This window comes from Oscarella lobularis, chromosome 4 (assembly GCF_947507565.1).
Source record: "Oscarella lobularis chromosome 4, ooOscLobu1.1, whole genome shotgun sequence".
Taxonomy (NCBI): Eukaryota; Metazoa; Porifera; class Homoscleromorpha; order Homosclerophorida; family Oscarellidae; genus Oscarella; species Oscarella lobularis.
Genome location: NC_089178.1, coordinates 2942664 through 2960315, shown reverse-complemented (window position 1 = coordinate 2960315; position 17652 = coordinate 2942664). Strand labels below are relative to the sequence as shown.

The following is a 17652-nucleotide window of genomic DNA, read 5'->3' as shown; positions in this document are numbered from 1 at the left end:
GCACTTTCCACGCATGACATCAGGGTTCCTTCATAAGCAAGGGCGGGTCGCATCGTGACAGTCGACACCTCGACAGTTTGCTACTCCTCGCGTCATGGCTACGGGAAAGAAAGCATTCGCTCGTACGAAGATACTCGAGGCGAAGTTCGTCGCCGCCGACGATCCGTACGTTGCCGTCGAAATCAAGGAATCGATCGTCGAAAACGGAAAGACGAAATTGGTGCAAAAGAAGCCGACATTCTATCCGGATTGGGGACAATGCTTCGATTCGCATCTCGCGCGCGGTCGCCAAATACGCATCGTCGTCTACGACAAACCGGAGGAATATCGTGCCGAAACGATGAAGTCGATCGACGATCTCGTCGACGAGTGCATCGGAAAGCCCAATCAGCTTACGCGCTTATCGGTAAGCGAGCAACGTCGGGGCGCGTACACGCGCACCTACGCGAGTGGGACGGCGCGTTGCCAAAAGGGGGCCCCCCCGCGCGATTGATCACTCTTTTTTTTTTCAGTTGGACATGAAACCAGAAGGAAAACTGGTGTTGCAAATAAAGCTGTTCGGCGAGAAAGAGGGCACGTACAAAATAAAACAGCGTTCGCGGGAAGGCATTCGATCTCTCCCCTTTTTTTTCCCCCCTCCTCCCTCCGTAGACGTCGTCGCTCGCGAGATCAAAGCCGAGACGTTGAAGCGACCCGACGTACGCGCCAAGGAGATGAAAGCGGCGGCGAAATCGGGAACGGCGACGCTCGGCATGAAAGGTCGTCGAGGCGCCGTCAAACATCAGAAAGTCTATCAAGTCAGAGGGCACAAGTATCTCGCCAAGTATTTTCGCAAGCCCGCCTATTGCGCCTATTGCAAGGAGTTTCTATGGTGAGCAGACACGCATTGGGGGGTCTCCGCTTGGGGTGACGCCTATTTGTAGGGGTTTTCGTAAGCCGGGGTTGCAGTGTCGAGGTGAGCGCGCTCGTTGTGTGAGTAGGTTTTGAACAAATGGGGGTTCGTTTGTGCGTAGAGTGCGGTTCTGCGGTTCATTTGCGATGCTACAAGAGTGTTCTCGGTACTTGTCCGGGTGCCAAGGGCGATACGCATCACACCAAGGTTACTGATCGACCATTTATTTAATTATTTATTTATGTTATTTATTTGTTTATTTTTTCAGTTCTTGAAGGAGAGATTTGGCATCAACGTGCCCCACCGCTTTCGAATGCACAACTATTTTCGGCCGACATTTTGCGATCACTGTGGAACCCTGTTGGCCGGATTGTTTAGACAGGGAATGAAGTGCTCGGGTAGGGCGGAAAACGAGCTTCCGACGGCGCCTTTTGCTTTATCTTTTGTTTTCTTTTTTGTCTAGTTTGTGGGGCCAATTGTCATAAGCGTTGCCAGCTGAAAGTTCCCAATCTGTGCGGTGTCAACGAGAAACTCCTGTCTGAAGCTCTTCAGCGAATTGGCTCGCCTGGCGCTAGAAAAGCGAAAAAGGAAAAGGACGAGAAAAAGGTAGATCTTTACTATTACCCCCTTGTTGTGCTGGTTGGAATGACTGTTGATGGTGAAATTAGAAAAAGAAGGATCAAATAAAAAAAATGGGAGGTTCGCTAGACGTCGAGGCAAAGCCTCCACTGCCGCCTCTGCCGCCTCGAGGCCAATTACGGCTGTCACAATCGTTTGATGAAGTGCCAGAAGAACTTCCCTTTTCGCTGGGCGCTGTGAAAGAGAATGCTTACGATGTGTCTGATATTTATGAAACGATTGCTGAAGTACAGAAGGAGATTCCAAAATTGTCAAATTTGAGTCAGTCGGACTTCACGTTTCTCAAAGTTCTCGGAAAGGGAAGCTTTGGAAAGGTAAGAAATACGTGTTATGGGCCCCAATTGTATGCAATCTAGTTTTTTTTTCCTCCCAGGTTATGCTGGCTCAGCTGACAAAGTCCGGCGAATATTATGCTGTCAAGGCGCTGAAGAAAGACGTTGTATTGGAAGACGACGACATCGAGTGCACCATGATCGAGAAAAGGGTGCTGGCACTTGCCTGCACCCATCCTTTTCTCACTCACCTCCACTCCTGCTTCCAAACGCAGGTACCGCGTACGGCAAAGTCACGGTCTAGCCACGTACGATTTACTTATCTTTGAAAGGATCATTTAATTTTTGTCATGGAGTATCTCAACGGCGGCGACTTGATGTTCCACATACAGCAAAGCACGCGCTTTCCTGAAGAACGAGCGAGGCAATGCGTATATATGAGATTCGTTTATGCAGACACTTGACGCCCTCCAACAGGTTCTACAGTGCAGAGATTCTTCTTGGCTTGCAGTTTCTCCATGGCAGGGGAATTCTCTACAGGTATGTGCGTGTGTGTGTGTGTGTGTGTGTGTGTGTGTGTGTGGCCTAAATTATATTCTCTAATCACTTCGTTTAGGGATTTGAAACTCGATAACGTTATGCTAAATCATGAAGGACACATCAAAATAGCTGATTTTGGCATGTGCAAAGAGAATGTTATAGGCGGCGGTACAACGCAGACGTTCTGCGGCACGCCAGACTACATTGCTCCAGAGGTGAAACCTTTGACTTAATTAATTATTAATATCTCATGGACATGTCGTTAGATCGTGGAGGGAAAGAGATACAACCGTGCTGTGGATTGGTGGTCCTATGGGGTTCTTGTCTACGAGATGATGATTGGGCAGGTATGTCTACGTTTTTTTATGGAATAATGCTATGCTTTCATCATTTATTTATAGTCACCGTTCAGTGGCGATGACGAAGACGATCTCTTTGATTCGATTTTGCATGACGAAGTGACATATCCTCGCTGGTTGTCCATGGAGGCTGTATCGTTTATTAGCAAGGTAGAGTAGCTGCTGTTCTTACGCGGTAGGTCAATTTTTTTCTTCTGTTCTTAGCTTTTAGACAGGGATCCGACTATGCGCCTTGGAATGCGTGAAGTAGAAGAGCCCATTCGAGAAGAGCGATTTTTTCAGACCATAGATTGGATCAAGTTGGAGAAGAAGCAAATAGAGCCTCCTTTTAAACCTGAAATTGTAAGTTTGAGAATTTGTTTTTATCAGATAGTGTGATCGTGTTCTGCGCCTATAGAAAGCAGCTGGTGATGCTAGTAATTTTGATGATGAATTCACTGTTGAACCTCCAGTGTTGACGCCTGCTGACAAAGAGCTAATTATGTCAATTGATCAAGGTCAGTTTAAAGGCTTTTCATTCACAAATCCTCTTTTTAAATAGCGTAAGAATGTGACCTATTTTATTAGCTGTTTTGTGGTTGGTTTGAATATAAACGTGCGCTACTGTACCGTGACGCATGCGCGTGCGCATCGTTCTTGGCGGCCAGCCAATCAGAAAGCGCGATTTCGACGGGACAACTCGAGGCCTTCGCAGTTCCCGTCGCCATATTTGCCCAACTCATCCTGGTCGTTGGAGGGACCTTTTCTCGTCCGATTTTCCCCGTACAACTCCTAAAGCCCTACATGGCAACGACCACCGCCGAAGACCCGATCGAAAACGTCCCGGCAGCAGCGGAATTGGCCGAGGGAGGCGCCGAGCCCGTCGATGGCGCCCCGAGCCAAGGAACGAGCGGCGAAACGATCATCATCGAAGAGAGCGTCGTCACGGGTAGGAAAAAACCGAAAATCGACCGTTCGCATTTCATTCAGAAACCAATCGCTACAGGAAAGCGGTCCAATCCAACGGATCCCGCCGACGCCGACGCGCAAAGCGACGCTAAACGCGCAAAAAGTGACAGTGGCGAATTTGCGCAATTTCCCACCCCCATGGACGCGCTCGTCACACTAGCGAACGATCAGCACCAGCTCGTCGTTCAAAGCGATCAGCCGACAACGTCAGAGACGTCGGCTACGACAAGTTCGGCAAGCGGCGCCGGCGGCGGCGCGACCGTTTTCGACGGAGCCGCGCAGGTTATTGAATCCATTACCGAACTCGGAACGTCGACTACATCCGGGGATATCGCCGCTCAAGTTGCCGCTGCCGCGACGGCGGGCTTCACGACGGTTGTCACGACGACGGCAGATGGAAGTCAAGCGACGAGCGCGAGTGGGGTCGATGATGGAAGCGGGGGACAGATCACTCTCGTTGCAATCAATACTGATGACTCGTCGCAGGCGAGACAGCAGCCGCAACAGCAGCCGGAGATTATTAATCAGTGCTGGTTTTCACCGAAAGATGAAAAGGATAATCCTCAGGGTGAGTTTGTTTCGTTCGTGGATGCGGATTAATAATTTTTTCGATGCAGGAATTAAGTGGAAGTCTGGCATGTGGTCCAAGCAGGAGAATGAGATATTGAAGAGAAACATTGACGACTATTTGAAGACTAACAATATAGCGAGCGCCGAGGAGGTCATTTTCGAACTGTCAAAGGAGGAAAGAAAAGATTTTTACAGGACAATCGGTATAGAAAAAGTCAATATAAAACTTTCCTAAAACGGTTCTGTTGTTGTTGTAGCACGTGGCATCACAAGGCCACTGTTTGCTGTCTACAGAAGGGTGCTACGAGTCTATGATAAGAAAAACTATCTGGGAAAGTGAGTTGACTGCAGATGGATTCGTCGAAAGTTTTTTTTATACTGTCATTTTTAGGTATACGCCTAATGAAGTGGACAAATTGAAAGAGTCGGTTTTTGTCTGGAAGGCTCCCGGCTTTGTTTCTTGCAACGGTTTTCTTTTCTCAGATTGAGACAGAAACATGGGAATGACTGGGCTGCAATTGGAGCGGCAATGAACAGGAGTCCTTCATCAGTCAAAGACAGATGTCGGCTCATGAGAGACGGAGGAAATACAGGCAAGGAATCAGAGACATGATATTATTGGGGCTAAATCTTCTTTTTATGTAGGAAAGTGGAGTGAAGAAGAGGAGAGACGACTGAGCGAAGCCGTCCACGAGATCACAAATACAAAGACGGCAGAGTACGTGACGTGCAGTTTGCCTTGGGCACAAGTTGCGGACAAAGTCGCTACAAGAACAGAGAAGCAGTGCAGATCAAAGTGGCTCAACTTTTTGAATTGGAAAGAGGCCGGCGGAGTTGAATGGAAGAAAAGAGATGAAGTAGAACTGATTGACAGGCAAGCGAGCGAGCGAGAAACGAAAGTTATCAATAGAATAATCATTTTAACGTAGGATTTACGGTTTGGGTTTGGATGATGAGAATGATATCGACTGGGCAGCCTTGTCTAATGGATGGAAAGCGTGCGTTTCTCTGAAGCAATTCAAAGGAACACAGCGATTTATTTTCAACTCGTTTTAGGGTGAGGTCTCCTCAGTGGCTGCGCAGCAAGTGGTGGGCTTTGAAACGTCAAGTTCCTGAACCGCAAAATCTCACCTTCAGAGGTACTACAGTACACTTTATGTATAGGACGAGTCACGACAATTTGCTTATTTTATTTATTTTTCAGGTATGATTGATTACCTCCACGCCAATCAGGCTAGTGTCTTGCGAAACAAAGTGGAAAAACATGAAACGCGTCCTCGTCTTTCGACGGCGACCGTTCAAGGACAGCAGACCGTCATGGCCGTCCCACTTGTTTCCTTTCAAGGCAGCCAAGGGCAAGCGTTCTCCATACCAGGCAGCAAGGGTCAGGTCACCATGGTTCCAGTTGCTGTCAGCCAATCGGGAATGTCGTCCGCAACGACGGCTGTGATTGTGAATTCCACCGATCTTGCCAGTGCGGGCGGCGGCATCTCGCTTGAAGCGGTAATAACGTACCACCCGTCATCACGGCACTCTAAAAAGATTCTTACTCCCCTTCCTTCCTTCCTTCTTTAGTTTCTTGGGCAGCAGGGCGTTGATGGGCAGACGCAGGCTTTTATTCTTCAGACGCCTGCAGGTGGCATTGGCCAACAGACGCTCCTCTTTCAGCCTCAACTCGATCAGAACGGCGGTGCCGCCGGCAGCGGCAGTGGCGAGCAGACGGTCATCACGACCATGCCGGCCGGCGGGGCAGCTGTTGATACCGAAGTCAATTTGCCGGGTGCGACGCCAGTTGAAGGAGAGGGCTCTCAGATGACTGCCAGTGGCGGAGGTGGTCACAACGTCAGAGATGTGCATAAGGGAATCAATTCTCTGCTTTTTCTAGATGGCAGCATTGTTGTGACTGGGGAATATGCCAGTGGAAATCAAGAGGAGGGGACCATGGTGATTGAGCAGGGCAAACAGGTAATAAGAAAATGACACTGAAAAGGCAATTTTGATTGTGGTTGTTTAGGATATGAGCTCTGTGGTGATCACTCAAGACGGAGCAGGTACGTGCGTTCTCTCGGAGGCGATGGAGCGTCATTTTTTAAACGTTTTTCTCTAGATGTTCCAATCGTTGGCGAAGAAGTGACCACGGCGACGAGTATTCTCGACAGTTCAACTGTGGAGGTTAGCATCCCGATATCCTCCACAGAAACAACCGGAAACGAAGGTCAGTGAAAAAGACGAATTATGCACTTATACCCCCCTCCCCCTTCCGTACATTGCTCGCATGCGTGCGCGCTCCCTTTTGCGTTCTGTTCTATTGTACGTCATAATTGTCTCGTGTTTTTTTTTGTGTGAAAGTCCAGCTTCCAATTTTTTGACAAAGACTAACAACTAACTCCAGTACAAAAGCAACATAGAGAGAGAGTTTGTGTAAGATTTACAGTCGTTTGGAGTGACACTATGCGTAGGATGACATCTATTTCGAAGCAGGAGCGCTTCTCACCGTGTTTCTCTTCGATATCCGAAGCGTACCCTTCTGACTTCGGTTGGTAAAATTGTTGTTCCTCGAATTGAAATAGTGATAGGTGCCTGGCGTAAATTGCATGACGCAACCAGGAAACGAGGCCGGAGCATTATTGAGAAGATTGTTGACTTTCTGCTTGGATTCCACGGACTCGCTGCCGCAGCGATCTTTCTCAAAGCACTGGTAATACCCGGACGATGCCATCATGACAGCAATATCTTTTTCACCTATACTCTTCGGAGCGCTATTGTCAAAACAATAGACGGCATTTCCTTTCCACATGGTCGTTCTTTCGTAGGGCAGCGGGAAATTATCGAGACTGTTCTCGGCTTGAACAATATTGTGACGATCCGTGCCGCCCGTTCCTTCGCCGGCGTCGCCCGCCTGGCCGTCTCCGGCCGGATTGCCGTTGTTGTGCGTGTTGGAGCCCGTCCATTGGACGTGAACGAGATCGTCCTGATTGACGGTGAGATCGTTGGGAAAAAAGTCATATTCGACGGACGGAAACGTCTGGACGATGTTGCCGCGCTTGCCGCGCACATTCAAATTGAACATTTTCCTCTGATTGATTTCGGAGGAAGTGAGACCGATGAAGTTTCCCGAGTGACGCGCTCGATTGAGAAGTCGGAACGAGTGACTCCTGTCCTGGAACGTGCGACCGAATTGAGCCGTATTGATTGCCAAGCGAAGTGGTATATTCGACTCGGATCCAATCGTAATCGTCGGATTTTGCGTCACCGGCGAACGCACGCCCATCTGCGGATTATTATTCATACTCGCATCCGTCTTGTACGGATCGTAATCGTCCGTGGAGATGTTGTAGCGAAGACGGAAGACGCACTTCTTGTCCTCCTCCTCGGAAAAGTGCGGCAATACCCACGTGTAGTTATTTGCCACGGCATCGCGTCCGTTACCAAGGTGATTCACTCGACTCCACGGCGCCTCGCGACAGTCCGGAGCATCGGGAACGACGTGGCAACCCATCTCCTGCTTCTCGATGATCGCTCCCCACCAGGTCGTGTGCCCGCCAACATCAGCGGTTCTGTTCGCTTGTGCGCAAGCACTCTCTGACGTCAGCGACGGCTTCGACTCCATGACCTTGGTGAAGGCAAGCCAATAGCCGTTATGCATTTCGCATTCTCTCTTATTATTCCATCTCGAGTAGTGTTTTCTCGGGCCGCGACACGCGTTGTCGTCTTCCCACCACTCGCAATTGCTATCTCCCGTGCAGCTCGCCTTATTCTTAGTCGGGCAGCCCATGGTGTTCTCGTACCACTCGACGCATTCGTGTCTCGCTCTCACGTTGTGACTCTCTCGTTGATAATAATCGCAAAGGGAGGCGTTTTCCGCGAGAACGGCTATGTCCGTCCAATGGGTCGGATGCCAGTACGGGTAATAGTCGCGCTCTTCCGGGCATTCGTAACCGCGACGATTTCCGTTGGGATTCTGTCGCGTGTAAATCGCCGAGCTGTAGCCGAGACCGTTGTTGCTACGAAGTTTCTGATCGGCGGTGAAGAGGCCCTTGTTGCGCTCGCGCACGTAGCACTTGTCGTACCACTCGTACGGCTCCTGAAGAACGCGATCGGTCTGAACCCTCGTGTTGCGTCGATTCATGAAGTCGCCGCGCGTTTCGTCGAGTTTGTTCGGTCGCTGATAGTTCTGCGTGCCCGTGTTGAGACCGTCGCGAAAGCGCGTGTACTTGTCGAGATTCGCGTCGTCTTTTTGGCACATGTACTGGAGAACGAGGTTGCAGTTGAGCTTGTGCGGATCGCTGTCCTCGTTTCCGCCGCAGCCGTGCTGATTCGTCCACTCGATCGTGTAAATCGACTGGCCTTCGCCCGTGCCCCCGTACAATTTGTAGGGGCCGCTTTGGAAGAATTTCTAAAAAAAACACGCTAAGTGGTTCCTCAAAGGGGACTCTTTCCTGTAACTTTACCATCGGATACTGTTGGTCTTCTTTCGTCGCTCGCTGGTTCGTCAAATCGCCGACATTGTATCCGCCGCGGTTGTTATTCTGCACGCAGAAAGGGGCACTGACGCAACGATTGTCGCGTAGAAACGCGTCCGCCGCTTACCTGCGAGTCGAACACGCGATTGGCGTTGTTGCGATTCGCCGAGCGTTCGTTGAGTCGATTATTGCTGCCGCGCGGATTGTGGAGGTAAACGTCGGCGAGCGCCGTGGCGGCGAAACCAAGCCATAGAATTGAGAGGCACCACTTCATCTCTTTCGGCCCGTGAGTACTGGGAAGTCTGCGGTGCCGATGTGTAAGGTGAGACGTATTTGCGTCACATGTAGGAACCGCCCTATGCTAAATTTATTTTCGCTTGTGATTGGCTAGCGCTGAGAAATATGACCATATTTGGAAAGAAGAGACGCCTATTTGCAATTTGAGTCGTCCGCTCTCGTGATCGTACTCTTGGGCGTTCACCTTTCGTCATTGTTCTGGTTTCGCTTTGCGATGAGACCTCTCGCTCTTGTCGTTCTCCTTGCGGCTCTTGTGAGCCACATCAATGCCGACTGCTACCTTCATAACCCTCGGTAGGTATAGAAAGGAACTCCCTCTTCGCGGAAGCGCGAGAAAGAACCTCCGAACTTTTTCTTCCCTCTACGCGGAAGCGCGAGAAAGAACCTCCGAACTTTTTCTTTAGCGGCAGCAACAACCGCCTCGATGAAGCGAATCGCGATCGAAACAACGGAAATCGCATGTTCGATTCGCAGAACAACAATCGAGGCGGCTACAACGTGGGCAGCTTGTACTACTACAGCGGATCGGTCTTGAACGTCGAATGGTGGGTATACGACAAGCCCCGCCCCGCCGACTTTATTCTCTCTTTCTGCGCGCCCAGGACGAATCAGCATTCGTGCAACGGCCCGAATAACCACTGCGAATTCGTCATGCAATACATGTGCGGCGATTTGGTTCGCGACGGCTCGACGACGTCGACGATTTCGGACAATCCGGCGAATTGTCGCGACTACAACTGCAACACGGACATGAAGTAGAGGGCGCTCTTCTCAAAAAGTTTAATTAACTAAACGAAATTTTGACGTCAATTCTAGATACGGAATGCACGAAACGTACAATTATTATCTGGACTGCAAGTCGCGCAAGCGCAACAAGGGTCTTTTCACGGCTGACCGCGTACGTAGGAAAAACGTGACTCACCGGAAATAGTTCCAATTATTAATATTCACTATTTCAGAACGTCAACGTCGATTCTGCAACGCGCACGCGTCAGAATCCGGGAGGCACTCGTCGCGGCTATGAGTGCCCCGAAGAGAGAGACCATTATCCATACTGGCATCCCTCCCCGTGGAAGGCAAGTGACTAGAATTTAAAAAATTGTTTTATTTGATTTTTATTTAGGATGTTGCCATTTTGACAAACGATCCAACGCGCTGTGTTTACTATGAAGCCGAGAGCGAGAACGTCAAGAGCCGTCACTATTGCCAAGTGCCCATGCCGATTTATAACAAGTACACGCGCGTGAGACGCACGGGTTTTATACCAAACACCAAGGAAGAGTGCGAAGTAAAAATCAAAAAAACATAATTTCAATAATTATATACTCTATGACGTCTAATTAGCTTGTCCAATGGCCTGAAGCGAATATGATCAAAGAGGACGAGAACGTGACCATCGAATACGGTCAGTGGTTGGAATCGCCATCGCACGGCCTACCCAAGCCGATATGCAAGCAAACGCAATACTCGCGCGACAATCACCTCGGCAACACGCACGGCGGTTTTCCGCTCATGTTCAACTGGACGATACCAAACGACATGGAACACGAACACTGCGTCTTTCGCATTCGCTACAACATCACGAGCGGCGACTACGACGCCTGGTCCGCCAACTCGACAATGAACAAGATGAAGGGAAAGAATTACGCGAACATGGACATCGCGTCGCGCTTCGGTCTCCAGCCGATGAACGCCGACGGACGCGGCTACGTTTTCAAGCAGAATCCCATCGTCGAACTCTTCGACGAGTTTCCCACAACGCCGCCCATGTCGGGCAACGATAAAGATTTCGGCCTTCGTCTCGCGATCAATACGAATCAGTTCGGTCGAACGTTTCAGGATCGATCGCACACGTTCGCCGTGCGTCGTCGACCCGACGATATCGACTGCAAGACGATTCACAATTTGAATGTTCGCGGCAAGCGCGGGAATATCGTGCAAACGTATCCGGGCGTCGAGTACGATTTCGTGCCGAATCGTCTTCACGCGCGCGACGGCGATTGCATTCACTTTCAGTGGACCGGTTCGAATACGAATCCGAATAATAATGACGGTCAAGGAAAGGCCGGCACCGATCGGAGCAACGTCGTCATGTTGGAGCCGCAGCGCTACGACGAGGGCAGTGGAGTTGCCGTTCCGAGTGGAAATAAGATCGGTCATTGGGGCAACAGCTATCCGGAGCATTTGGACGATTCGAAGATTTCGTTTCTTGGACTTGGCAAAGAGGATTTGGATCAATTGGCTGGATTGACTCACTGTAAGTTTGCATGAGGTGGCGCACGAGAAATATTAGAACTCTGTTCTTTTTTTCTAGTCCAGTTTCGCGGCGAATTGTCCGAGTTGGACGATTCGGGAACGTACTTCGATTTGGGCCCGAAAAAGGTGACGGGAATCGGCGAATATCACTACTTGTGCACGCGCAACAACAACTTCAGCAATCGAAGTCAAAAAGGAAAGATGTACGTGAACAAACAAGCCCAAACGTGGGCTCAAGTCGATTGGAACGGCGCCGAAGTCCGAATAGGGTAAGGAAAATTCACGCAAGATCCATATTTATTTCTTTTATTTATTTCTTTATTTTAGCGATAACAAAGCGACGTTCTCGCGCGGCTCGCGCAACACTCCCATACAAGTCCGAATGGAAGAATGGACGAGCGACGCGTGCGACGACGTCATCTCGACGCTCGATCAACCCATTCCCGGCGGCGATTCGACGCTCAATTGCGTCGCCGTCTATCCGCCCGAACGACTAACGGGTCCGAATAGCACGTACCAAATCGACATTTCGACGCAAGGCGCGACGAAACTCGCCAGCTCCGTCGACGTCTATTCGACGACGGGCGCCGCCGGCGCTCAATGGAAGAAACTCGACGCGACCGTGTCCGACGGCATGGTGTCGTTCGCCGCGACGAACGGCGCTATTTACGTCGCGCGTAGCGCGCGCAACGTGCCGGAGATTGCCGGAGGCGTTGCCGCCGCCGCCGTCGTTCTTATCGCCGTTCTCGGCACGGTTATCTACTTTTGCAAGAAGCCGGAAAAATGGGCAGCGCTGAGGAAGCGTGCTGGCGAAAAGGCCCAATATGCAAAGCGATCGTTCCAGAGCAAGGTTTAGTCGTAAAAACTCGTGGACGACTTCTGTTTTGTCAATGTACATGTGTGCGTGTATAAATTAGACTGCAGGTCGGTTGTCGAATTGTGTTCGCCTACAATCGCGTGCAGAGCCTAATCGCCTCCTTCTCTCTAATTAATTAAGTCAATGACGATTTCGATTAGCTCTACAATGGAGTTAGTCCTCTCCCCGTAGTGATATTAACGGAGGGGCAGGGGCTGGGAACAGAGATCTGCTGGGAACGGGACTACAATGGAGTCCGGACAGCAGTTCGTTCGAAAAGACCTGCTTCAGTACAAATCAGCGCCTAATCTTACCCTCAACGATCAAATCAAGTCTGCTATTGCAAAAGGAGCCACCATTTACCACTTGGCATTTGGCCAGTCTCCTTTTCCCGTCATCCCCGCGGCCCAGACCGCCCTTGCACAACGCGTAGCGGAGAAAGACTACGAGCCGACCTGCGGTTCGGTCTAGAGAAGAAGTGGACGATCGATCGAAGCTTACGCGCCTCTTGCAGGAATAGAGGCTTTGCGACAAGCCATCTGCGACTATCATCGACGCGTTGACGGCATCGAAGTATCATCCGAAAATACGATTGTCGGCCCCGGTTCCAAGTCGCTTTTGTTTTTGCTCTTTCTTGTTTTTGAAGGAGGTGGAAGGGGCGGTTAATTAGTTGTGCATACACCTACAGTACATCTTTTCAGATATCTTTTTGCTGTCGCCTTCGTGGACAACGTATCACCCACAGTGCCTTCTTTCTCGTAAGAAGCCTATTATTGTACAGGCTTCGTCACAAACAGAATGGAAACTAACTCCTCAGGCACTTGAAAAGGTATACCCAAAGCCGTTCTGTGTTAGTTCAGAGAATGGACGATTCAGTATGCAGGCACTGGCTTGTTTGAGCTCTGGTACGCCAAAACTGCTCGTTTTTAATAATCCAAATAATCCAAGTAGGTAGAATAGTGTTTCTTTATTGAATTCTTGTCTATGGTCTTGTCTAGCTGGGATTGTTTATACGGAGGAGGAGTTGAAAGCACTTTGGTTTGTATTGGCACAGATTTTATTTTTTAAGTGTTTCTTGTCTCGTGACTAATCCACCCTGCTAGCCACGTTTTCCGCCGGAACAACGTGCTCGTTTTGTCAGACGAAATTTATGCTCGATTCCATTTTGCAAATGATCATCACTGCCTTGCCAAAGTCAACCGACACATACGCACACGCATAAAAATGTCTTCTAATCATTGCTTTGCTTAGTTTTATCCAGACGGAACTATAGTTGCGAATGGAATATCTAAATGGGCTGGAGCTGGAGGATGGAGGGTCAGTGTGAAATAAACCGAAAGGATTGGGATTGACATCATGCATTTATCAGATTGGCTACCTTCTATTTCCACCAAGTCTCGGCTCACTGAAGAAAGCTGTGGAAGGAGCGGCTAGTCATTCTTATTCAAGTGCATCAGCTCCAATCCAGTACGCATCTATTGAGGTTAGAAAATCTCTTTTCCTAGAGAGCATTGCCCGGTTTTATCCTATGTCTAGATGTTCAAGCCTTCAGATGATATTGATGACTATGTGAAACACGCGAGAAGAATCCTGTGTTCTCTTGCTGACTACTGCTACAGGTAAAAGGATTGAGTCACTCTTGCGTGCCATCCTTACTTCTTAGAATTTAATTCAAGGGAATTGACATCTGTTGGCGTTGAAATTGTGAAACCTCAAGGTGGTTTCTACATGTTTCCCGACTTTGAAGTACGTCTTTCTTATTATTAGATTGTTTTCTGGGGTGACTCTAAATAATAGGTTGTAAGGCCCTACTTACGCCGCAAGAAGGCTGCATCTGGAGATAAAATGTGCGCGCTCATTCTCCAAGAAGCGTCTGTTGCGGTAGAATTGATGTCTGTTAATAAAAACAATGAACAGTATCGTTATTTGTAGCTGCTTGCTGGAGGACCGGCTTTTCTGCGTCCCACTGAAGAGCTGACAGTTCGTTTATGCTATACACATTTTGATGGCGAGTACTGTACGCACCAACTTTCAATATATAGGAGATTTTTCTCTTAGGAGCAAAGGCCTTGTTGGAGAGCAGGGCGGCGGGTCTTGAAAATTGTCTCACGGATGAATTTTTGTCAGCTCACTGTTCACTAACCGTCAAAGGCATCGAGGTTATTAAAATTATTGCATTGGCAATACAATTGTCGATCTCAATTTAGGCACTCAAATCATGGGTGATTAGAGCAAGGGAGAGCTAAAACTGAGTGCCGTTATCAATTACACCACGGTGAATGCATTTTTTGTGTGACGTTCTGCGCAATCCGTGATACACATCACCTGGTCACGTTACAAGATTACGTCAGTCGTAAAATGGCATCGTCATTCGAAACGGTACACGATTTTCGCTCCAGCAGCAGTCGCCTTTTTCTCATTTGAATCGTGCAGGTTTCCGAATCAGAAGCGAGCGCGGGACACGAAGTTAACGTGGCGTTGGTTCGCTCGGGAACCGAACTCGGTCCCCAAGGAATCGCCGAATTCAATCGTCAAATCGATCAGCGCGTCGCCGAGGTGACCGGTCGCGATCGCGAAACGAGTCATTTTGCCGACGACGAAGAGAGCTACATCGATGCAAGTTGCGGCGAAGAAAGAGAAGACGTCGCCGAAGTTCGAAAGCAAAGTCCCCGGTCGACCGCTTGGACTGCATCTCCTTTTTTTCTCTCCAGGCGCGACGTCTTCCGCAACGCTTGGGCGTCGAACTGCATTTCGGCGAAAAGGATAACTTAGAAATGGCCGAGGCGAAATTGCGTCGGCGTGCGCTTCTCGGTGAGTCAGACCTTCTTTGCTTCCTGGTTCGGGAGGGGGGCGTGTGACGTTGGCGTTTTGCAGAGGCGGATATTTTGAAGCAAATCGAGCCGTTTGACAACGCTTTGCGACGGAGAGAACTCGAGAATATATACGGAATAGCTCAAAATGGAAAAGGTGAAGAGATTGTTCGGTGGGCGGGACACGTAGTATTAAAATTAATTTATTTCTAGAAATCGTTGAGGAAATTCGAGAGATTGGAGAGAGAAGCGGCACGTCGGTTGTCAAGCCAACCGAAATCATTGCTTCAATTCTTGACGTTTTTGAGAAGATGTGCAAACATGCTTTGGTTGACATGGAGACGAAAGGGGGAGTCGACGAATCGCTAGAGAAATTTCAATGTCTTATGGAGGAAAGATTGAGAAAGCTAAAAGCGTACGAAATGGAAAAGGCTGAAGAAATTTTGAAACAAGCGTTTGACCTTTTGGGTAGAAAAACGTTGTTGAATTGTTTTCTTATTTAGTGTCTGTTTTTAGAAATTTCTCGTTGTTGCGCCGGCAAAGAATTGAAGGCGGTGATGGATGTGATCGAGAATGTGGAGCAGGCCGACTGCCTTCTTTTCTTTTACACAGCAAAGAAACAGTTTGAGGAAATGATACAAGGGGAAACAGCAGAGTTAGACCATCTGAAGAAATCTTGTGAAGGAGATCTTGTCGCAGCAGGTACGAATGTTTTGAAAGTAGAATAATGTATAGAGAAGTTGGTTATTTAATTACAGAGACTTTTGAGATGGAATTGCACGAGAAACATCGGAAGTGCACCAAATTTCACGAAAAATTGATGCAAAACTTTGAAAGAAACCTTGAAAAAAATCGTCAGGAGCAAGAATTGCTAAGAAGAAAGCTTCAAGAGTTGGAGGCTCACGAGAAAGAGTTAGAGGAGAAGAAAGAACTGGAAAGAGAAGCTCAGGAGAACGCAATAAAAGTAGGAACGAGGGCAATATTTGTTAGAGCGAAAACGAGAGATAATTCTGCACAAATAGTGTGTAGAGAAGGGCGTGACAAGCGTCAAGCAAGAAAGCACAAAGATTCAAGAGGTAAAGAGCCGAGCCGAAGCATCTTTGAATATAATGGAAAAGACTCAAGGTGAAGAAAAGATATAATCCTACTACGTTTGTGGTACGAGAAATCTTTTCCTAGGCCTTGGCATTCTTGTCTTCGATAATGCAATTACGAGAGAGCAGGAGCTGCAAGAGGCGCTGAAGAGCAGAAAAGCAAAGGCTCTACGAGAAAACAGAAGCGCTTTGATGGAGTCAGCCGTTGCTCACAGATTATTGGGAAAAGACCACGAGAAAAACATGCAGGACGCAATGCAAGAGGTGATTTCCAGAAGAGCTGTTCAAGAGAAATATCCTATTCATCTCTCTACATAGATTCGAAGGCTAAAGGAAGAGCAGCGACAGAAGGCGCAGCGAGGCCACAAGCTAGGCGTCGCTAAAATTAAAAAAGATTTGGACGAGCAGGAAGCATTGCTCGTCGACGAGAAAAGCCAGATGAAAGAGGCTAGACGAGAGTACGAAGCTCTTGTAGCGCAAATCGAGGAAGTGGAAAAGGGCATGGACAACGACGATATCACGCTGAAGACAGAAGTGGAAGATCTCTGTAAGTTATAGCAAAATCAGAATGTGTATTTTTTCTACTCATTTTGGATTTAGATCGAGAGAGGCAAAAAGCAGTCAATGAGTTTTGGGAGCAAGATAATGATGAGAAATCCTTAGAGAGCATTCCAGAATGGTCTATGCAGTAGTAAGTGGACCACTACGGCGATTTGATATAATGCTATTTTGTATTGATTTTATTGATCAACGAATTGCTGTATACTTAGCAATCGAGGAAAAAACGCCCATTTTGTTCTTAAAAGTGCGTATTCGGTCGTCTGGCAGCGAATCGGGTCTTGAAGTGAGCCTTCACGATGCGATGAGGAAGAGGAAACCTGGGATTGTAATCCTATAAGAAAATCAAAATTAAAATTATTATTTGTTATTTTTAGAGAAAATAATATTTCGCCTTACGTGAAATTGCTTCGTATGGGCTCGCTTGCAGTCGCTCGCCTTCACTTCCTGAACCTTGATGATCTGAATCGACGACCCGCGCGCACGATGACGCGCAGCCATGTCCCGGTCTATCGAAAAGAATAGGGACCACGCCCACCCAAATATTCGTTCCTTACAGCAGAGTGTGACGGCGCCGCACACGGTAACGTCGCGATATTCGCGATACATGTTATGCGTTCCCGAGCGCGAGTCGTAGCGCAGCCAAATACCGTAGTTTTTGATTCTCACTTTTTTCTCGGCGAATATCTAGAGCGCGAGTCGCATCGACGCGTTTGATTGAGTGTTTTTTGCCTACCTCTTCGCAGCTGACTACTTCGCCGACGGTTTTCTTCAGCTTTCGAAGTTTCTTCATGAAGTACCAGAAGCGCGATTTCGCCGAGACGTCGTTCGGAGCGAAGATGCGCATTTGGTAGATTGGCGGATGTTTCAGCTTTTCGCTCGGCAATCGTCTGCCGATTACCCTGTACTCTCGTAGCTGAGAACAGAAATGGGGTCCCAATTCGGCAAATGGCATTCGTAAGTCGAACGCGAGATTTGGGACGCTACTGCGGCTAAACTGCTGGTCTTACATTGCCCGAAACCTTCATTTCGTCGACGTTTTCACCCCACGAGGTTGTCTAGCTGCACATGCGCGTTTCTTAATTTGGCCATTTGGCA

At 48.6% G+C, this 17652-nt stretch overlaps 7 protein-coding genes across 8 annotated transcripts; 5 read left to right on the top strand and 2 right to left on the bottom strand.

Moving 5' to 3' along the window:
- The first annotated feature begins 5 nt into the window (after positions 1-5).
- On the top strand, positions 6-3310 carry LOC136186596 (protein kinase C delta type-like). Its single transcript, XM_065973996.1, has 16 exons — positions 6-406; positions 513-573; positions 652-871; positions 924-955; positions 1014-1099; positions 1161-1290; positions 1356-1498; positions 1561-1845; positions 1905-2078; positions 2136-2227; positions 2281-2343; positions 2420-2558; positions 2610-2690; positions 2745-2852; positions 2907-3044; positions 3100-3310. The coding sequence occupies exons 1-16, from the start codon at positions 95-97 to the stop codon at positions 3241-3243; spliced, it is 2208 nt and encodes a 735-aa protein (XP_065830068.1). The 5' UTR covers positions 6-94; the 3' UTR covers positions 3244-3310.
- Positions 3311-3396: 86 nt separating this feature from the next.
- LOC136186595 (cyclin-D-binding Myb-like transcription factor 1) lies at positions 3397-6611 on the top strand. The gene is made up of 14 exons (XM_065973995.1): positions 3397-3630; positions 3688-4218; positions 4268-4423; positions 4478-4556; positions 4612-4644; positions 4704-4813; positions 4866-5094; positions 5150-5218; positions 5277-5359; positions 5425-5723; positions 5796-6051; positions 6106-6185; positions 6235-6271; positions 6328-6611. The coding sequence occupies exons 1-14, from the start codon at positions 3486-3488 to the stop codon at positions 6441-6443; spliced, it is 2223 nt and encodes a 740-aa protein (XP_065830067.1). The 5' UTR covers positions 3397-3485; the 3' UTR covers positions 6444-6611.
- Positions 6539-8995, bottom strand: LOC136186597 (protein DD3-3-like). Its single transcript, XM_065973997.1, has 3 exons — positions 8811-8995; positions 8672-8749; positions 6539-8616 (listed from the first exon to the last, which is right to left on the bottom strand). Exons 1-3 carry the CDS (start codon positions 8955-8957, stop codon positions 6688-6690), a joined length of 2154 nt encoding a protein of 717 aa, XP_065830069.1. The 5' UTR covers positions 8958-8995; the 3' UTR covers positions 6539-6687.
- Positions 8996-9126: 131 nt separating this feature from the next.
- LOC136186593 (protein DD3-3-like) lies at positions 9127-12173 on the top strand. Its single transcript, XM_065973992.1, has 9 exons — positions 9127-9274; positions 9385-9525; positions 9583-9735; positions 9797-9878; positions 9940-10056; positions 10104-10268; positions 10325-11237; positions 11295-11505; positions 11564-12173. The coding sequence occupies exons 1-9, from the start codon at positions 9195-9197 to the stop codon at positions 12090-12092; spliced, it is 2391 nt and encodes a 796-aa protein (XP_065830064.1). The 5' UTR covers positions 9127-9194; the 3' UTR covers positions 12093-12173.
- A 130-nt stretch (positions 12174-12303) lies between these two features.
- LOC136186607 (aspartate aminotransferase-like) lies at positions 12304-14428 on the top strand. Of its 2 annotated transcripts, XM_065974015.1 has the most exons (14): positions 12304-12552; positions 12607-12741; positions 12794-12921; positions 12976-13039; positions 13091-13130; positions 13196-13286; positions 13344-13409; positions 13462-13575; positions 13629-13711; positions 13769-13838; positions 13890-13973; positions 14025-14100; positions 14151-14251; positions 14300-14428. In XM_065974015.1, exons 1-14 carry the CDS (start codon positions 12342-12344, stop codon positions 14336-14338), a joined length of 1302 nt encoding a protein of 433 aa, XP_065830087.1. In that variant the 5' UTR covers positions 12304-12341; the 3' UTR covers positions 14339-14428. The 2 variants fall into 2 exon arrangements, with proteins under 2 accessions (XP_065830087.1, XP_065830086.1); XM_065974014.1 differs by having other exon boundaries at positions 12794-13039.
- LOC136186604 (putative autophagy-related protein 11) lies at positions 14353-16801 on the top strand. Its single transcript, XM_065974009.1, has 11 exons — positions 14353-14471; positions 14526-14744; positions 14804-14903; positions 14967-15059; positions 15116-15370; positions 15419-15604; positions 15661-15866; positions 15925-16027; positions 16082-16260; positions 16315-16543; positions 16597-16801. Exons 1-11 carry the CDS (start codon positions 14451-14453, stop codon positions 16686-16688), a joined length of 1683 nt encoding a protein of 560 aa, XP_065830081.1. The 5' UTR covers positions 14353-14450; the 3' UTR covers positions 16689-16801.
- Positions 16722-17627, bottom strand: LOC136186620 (large ribosomal subunit protein eL20-like). Its single transcript, XM_065974032.1, has 5 exons — positions 17565-17627; positions 17291-17470; positions 17112-17241; positions 16954-17063; positions 16722-16888 (listed from the first exon to the last, which is right to left on the bottom strand). The coding sequence occupies exons 1-5, from the start codon at positions 17580-17582 to the stop codon at positions 16796-16798; spliced, it is 531 nt and encodes a 176-aa protein (XP_065830104.1). The 5' UTR covers positions 17583-17627; the 3' UTR covers positions 16722-16795.
- Between the last annotated feature and the right edge of the window lie 25 nt (positions 17628-17652).

Coding starts and splice junctions, on each gene's coding strand:
- LOC136186596 (XM_065973996.1), top strand. CDS start 95: ATGGCTACGGGAAAGAAAGCATTCGCTCGTACGAAGATACTCGAGGCG. Junction 1,100..1,160: donor GCGATACGCATCACACCAAG/GTTACTGATCGA, acceptor TTATTTTTTCAG/TTCTTGAAGGAGAGATTTGG. Junction 2,559..2,609: donor CAGACTACATTGCTCCAGAG/GTGAAACCTTTG, acceptor ACATGTCGTTAG/ATCGTGGAGGGAAAGAGATA.
- LOC136186597 (XM_065973997.1), bottom strand. CDS start 8,957: ATGAAGTGGTGCCTCTCAATTCTATGGCTTGGTTTCGCCGCCACGGCG. Junction 8,750..8,810: donor ATCGCGTGTTCGACTCGCAG/GTAAGCGGCGGA, acceptor TTCTGCGTGCAG/AATAACAACCGCGGCGGATA. Junction 8,617..8,671: donor AAGACCAACAGTATCCGATG/GTAAAGTTACAG, acceptor TGTTTTTTTTAG/AAATTCTTCCAAAGCGGCCC.
- LOC136186620 (XM_065974032.1), bottom strand. Junction 17,064..17,111: donor CGGCGCCGTCACACTCTGCT/GTAAGGAACGAA, acceptor TCTTTTCGATAG/ACCGGGACATGGCTGCGCGT. Junction 16,889..16,953: donor CCCATACGAAGCAATTTCAC/GTAAGGCGAAAT, acceptor ATTTTCTTATAG/GATTACAATCCCAGGTTTCC.
- LOC136186607 (XM_065974014.1), top strand. CDS start 12,342: ATGGAGTCCGGACAGCAGTTCGTTCGAAAAGACCTGCTTCAGTACAAA. Junction 13,131..13,195: donor GAGGAGTTGAAAGCACTTTG/GTTTGTATTGGC, acceptor CCACCCTGCTAG/CCACGTTTTCCGCCGGAACA. Junction 13,839..13,889: donor ACATGTTTCCCGACTTTGAA/GTACGTCTTTCT, acceptor TCTAAATAATAG/GTTGTAAGGCCCTACTTACG.
- LOC136186593 (XM_065973992.1), top strand. CDS start 9,195: ATGAGACCTCTCGCTCTTGTCGTTCTCCTTGCGGCTCTTGTGAGCCAC. Junction 9,275..9,384: donor TGCTACCTTCATAACCCTCG/GTAGGTATAGAA, acceptor CTTTTTCTTTAG/CGGCAGCAACAACCGCCTCG. Junction 9,526..9,582: donor TCGGTCTTGAACGTCGAATG/GTGGGTATACGA, acceptor CTGCGCGCCCAG/GACGAATCAGCATTCGTGCA.
- LOC136186604 (XM_065974009.1), top strand. CDS start 14,451: ATGGCATCGTCATTCGAAACG. Junction 15,060..15,115: donor AATAGCTCAAAATGGAAAAG/GTGAAGAGATTG, acceptor ATTTATTTCTAG/AAATCGTTGAGGAAATTCGA. Junction 15,605..15,660: donor AGGAGATCTTGTCGCAGCAG/GTACGAATGTTT, acceptor ATTTAATTACAG/AGACTTTTGAGATGGAATTG.
- LOC136186595 (XM_065973995.1), top strand. CDS start 3,486: ATGGCAACGACCACCGCCGAAGACCCGATCGAAAACGTCCCGGCAGCA. Junction 4,645..4,703: donor GAAGTGGACAAATTGAAAGA/GTCGGTTTTTGT, acceptor TTCTTTTCTCAG/ATTGAGACAGAAACATGGGA. Junction 6,186..6,234: donor TGATTGAGCAGGGCAAACAG/GTAATAAGAAAA, acceptor GTGGTTGTTTAG/GATATGAGCTCTGTGGTGAT.